This window comes from Rosa chinensis, chromosome 7 (genome assembly GCF_002994745.2).
Source record: "Rosa chinensis cultivar Old Blush chromosome 7, RchiOBHm-V2, whole genome shotgun sequence".
NCBI lineage: Eukaryota > Viridiplantae > Streptophyta > Magnoliopsida > Rosales > Rosaceae > Rosa > Rosa chinensis.
The window spans coordinates 26,324,618-26,326,877 of NC_037094.1; the positions used below are offsets into that span (position 1 = coordinate 26,324,618).

Here is a 2,260-nt window from a genome sequence, read left to right on the forward strand (position 1 = left end):
TAAACAACAATTAATTTTGGGAGATTTAGAGAGATAGTTAATTGAATATAACAATTTAACTAATATTTATAAATGTTATAACTTATAAGTTAATTTCAATATATATATTTATATTAAATATGATCAACAAAAAATAATGAATCTTGTATTATCTATATAATCATTGAGAGCTACATTTTGAGATAAAAAATAAAAGTAATATATTTCTTTTTGTTAAATAAATTAAGGCCCATTTCGGCCCCATTCTGAAGGCAAGCCCGACCCGCCCCTTTTGGCCCTAGTGGCTCGGGCCTTTCGGGCGGGTAAGGATTAGCATATTTAAGCCCCGGGCCTAAATTTTGTTGATTTTGACTAGGCCCGGCCCGGCCAGACCCTAAGCCCTAAAATTTAGGGTAGGGCCGGCCCTAGCCCGGCCCATGATGACCCGTAGATAAAAAGGATTAAAACATGTGTGTCAACTCCTCTAGATACTTATTTTACAGTTTTGACCCCATTAATAGTGTCATACAGATTAAACAATTAATACTTTGCATCTACTGTGTACTATACACACTGATGATCAGTGAGAGGGAAAAAAAACCCACCAATCTTTTATATCAGTGTAATACTATTCATTTTGGCATTGATGACTTTTTAGTGGCTTAAAAAAGGGTGCTAATGGGGAAATTTGTAGTAGTAATAGGTTAACCTAACAATAAGTGGATTTTATTCCCAGCTTTAGTACTGCTAAAAAAAGGACCCTTGCGCGCCCTAGGTTTACTTCAACAATTTTTTAGTTTAATTGCTAAATCTCCCACAGAATTCATGGCCTCTCGCAAAGGGGTGAAACGTGCACGATCTCCAGAACCAGCCTCTTTCACAGAATCAAAGAAACTCAGAAACGCAATTAACAACCAAACCCAGGTCGCAATGGAAATCACTGAGAAATTGCTTCTGACCGAAGGAAAGGAACAGAACATGGTTTACTCGCCACTGTCCATTCACGTGGTTCTAAGCATGATCGCTGCTGGCACAAAGGGTCTGACAAAGGACCAGTTGCTCTCCTTTCTCAAGTCCAAGTCCATCAACGAGCTTAACGACCTCGCCTCCAATGTTGCTCCACTGGTCTTTGCCGATGGATCCCCAAGAGGTGGGCCTTGCTTGTCATTCGCCAATGGCGTTTGGGTGGAACAGTCTTGCCCAGTCAAGCCTTCTTTCAAAGATGTAGTTGACGCTGCTTACAAGGCGGCCTTGAAACTAGTAGATTTTAAGACTGATTACGAACAGGTGCGATGCGAACTGAATTCATGGGCAGAGAAGGAGACCAAAGGGCTTATCAAAAATATTTTTCCTCCGGGGTCAGTTAACAGCGAAACAATGCTACTCCTTGCAAATGCCTTATACTTCAAAGGAGCTTGGGAGAAGAAGCTCTCGGAAACAAGAACAGAAAAGTATGATTTCCATCTTCATAGTGGGAGCTCAGTTAAGGCAACATTTGTGACCAGTCGAGAGGATCAGTTTGTAAGCGTCTTCAACAACTTCAAAATCTTAAAGCTTCCTTATAAACAAGGTCAAGATTACAAGCGACGCTTTTCGATGTACGTGTTTCTTCCAAATGCAAGAGATGGGTTGCCAGCTTTGGTTAAGAAAGCTTGTACGAAGTCTGGGTTTATAGATCAATATATTCCCAAACATAGAGTTCATCTCGGTTTCTTTTTACTCCCAAAGTTTAAGATCTCTTCTAAATTTGACTGCACCACAATTCTGAAAACTCTAGGATTGAAGTTGCCTTTTGTTCCTAGAGGTTTGACAGAAATGGTGGAAGGCGAGGACCCATTTATTAACACGATACTCCAAAAATCCTGCATTGAAGTTAATATAGACGGCACAGAAGCTGCTACTGTTACTGCCGGTCGACTTGCTACTGTTGGAGCAGGCAGGGGACCAACCAAACCTCCTCCGATTACGTTTGTGGCAGATCATCCATTCCTTTTTCTTATCAGAGAAGAAGTAACTGGAACCGTATTATTCGTTGGGCATGTCCTCAATCCTAATGAAGAAAACTAACTTGTTGTGTCCTTTCTTCAGTTGTCTTGAATGTATTATTTTGCTGTGTTAACTTTCCTCGCTTCTAAATCAATGAATATGTTAATATAATGTTTCCTTTGCTGCTGATTTTGGTTGATTAATTTTTTTGTCTTTATAGTTTCTCATATTTCTTCTGGATCTCTTTATGTTTTACTTTTATGATTTACTCAAATAATAGACTCATATCCTCCAA

At 39.4% G+C, this 2,260-nt stretch overlaps 1 protein-coding gene across 1 annotated transcript; it reads left to right on the forward strand.

Moving 5' to 3' along the window:
• The first annotated feature begins 804 nt into the window (after positions 1-804).
• LOC112177695 (serpin-ZX) lies at positions 805-2,046 on the forward strand. Its single transcript, XM_024315958.1, has one exon. It carries the CDS (start codon positions 805-807, stop codon positions 2,044-2,046), a length of 1,242 nt encoding a protein of 413 aa, XP_024171726.1.
• The last annotated feature ends 214 nt before the right edge of the window (positions 2,047-2,260 follow it).

Bases quoted from the DNA above. Each gene is read 5' to 3' on its own strand.
- LOC112177695 (XM_024315958.1), top strand. From the start codon at position 805: ATGGCCTCTCGCAAAGGGGTGAAACGTGCACGATCTCCAGAACCAGCC.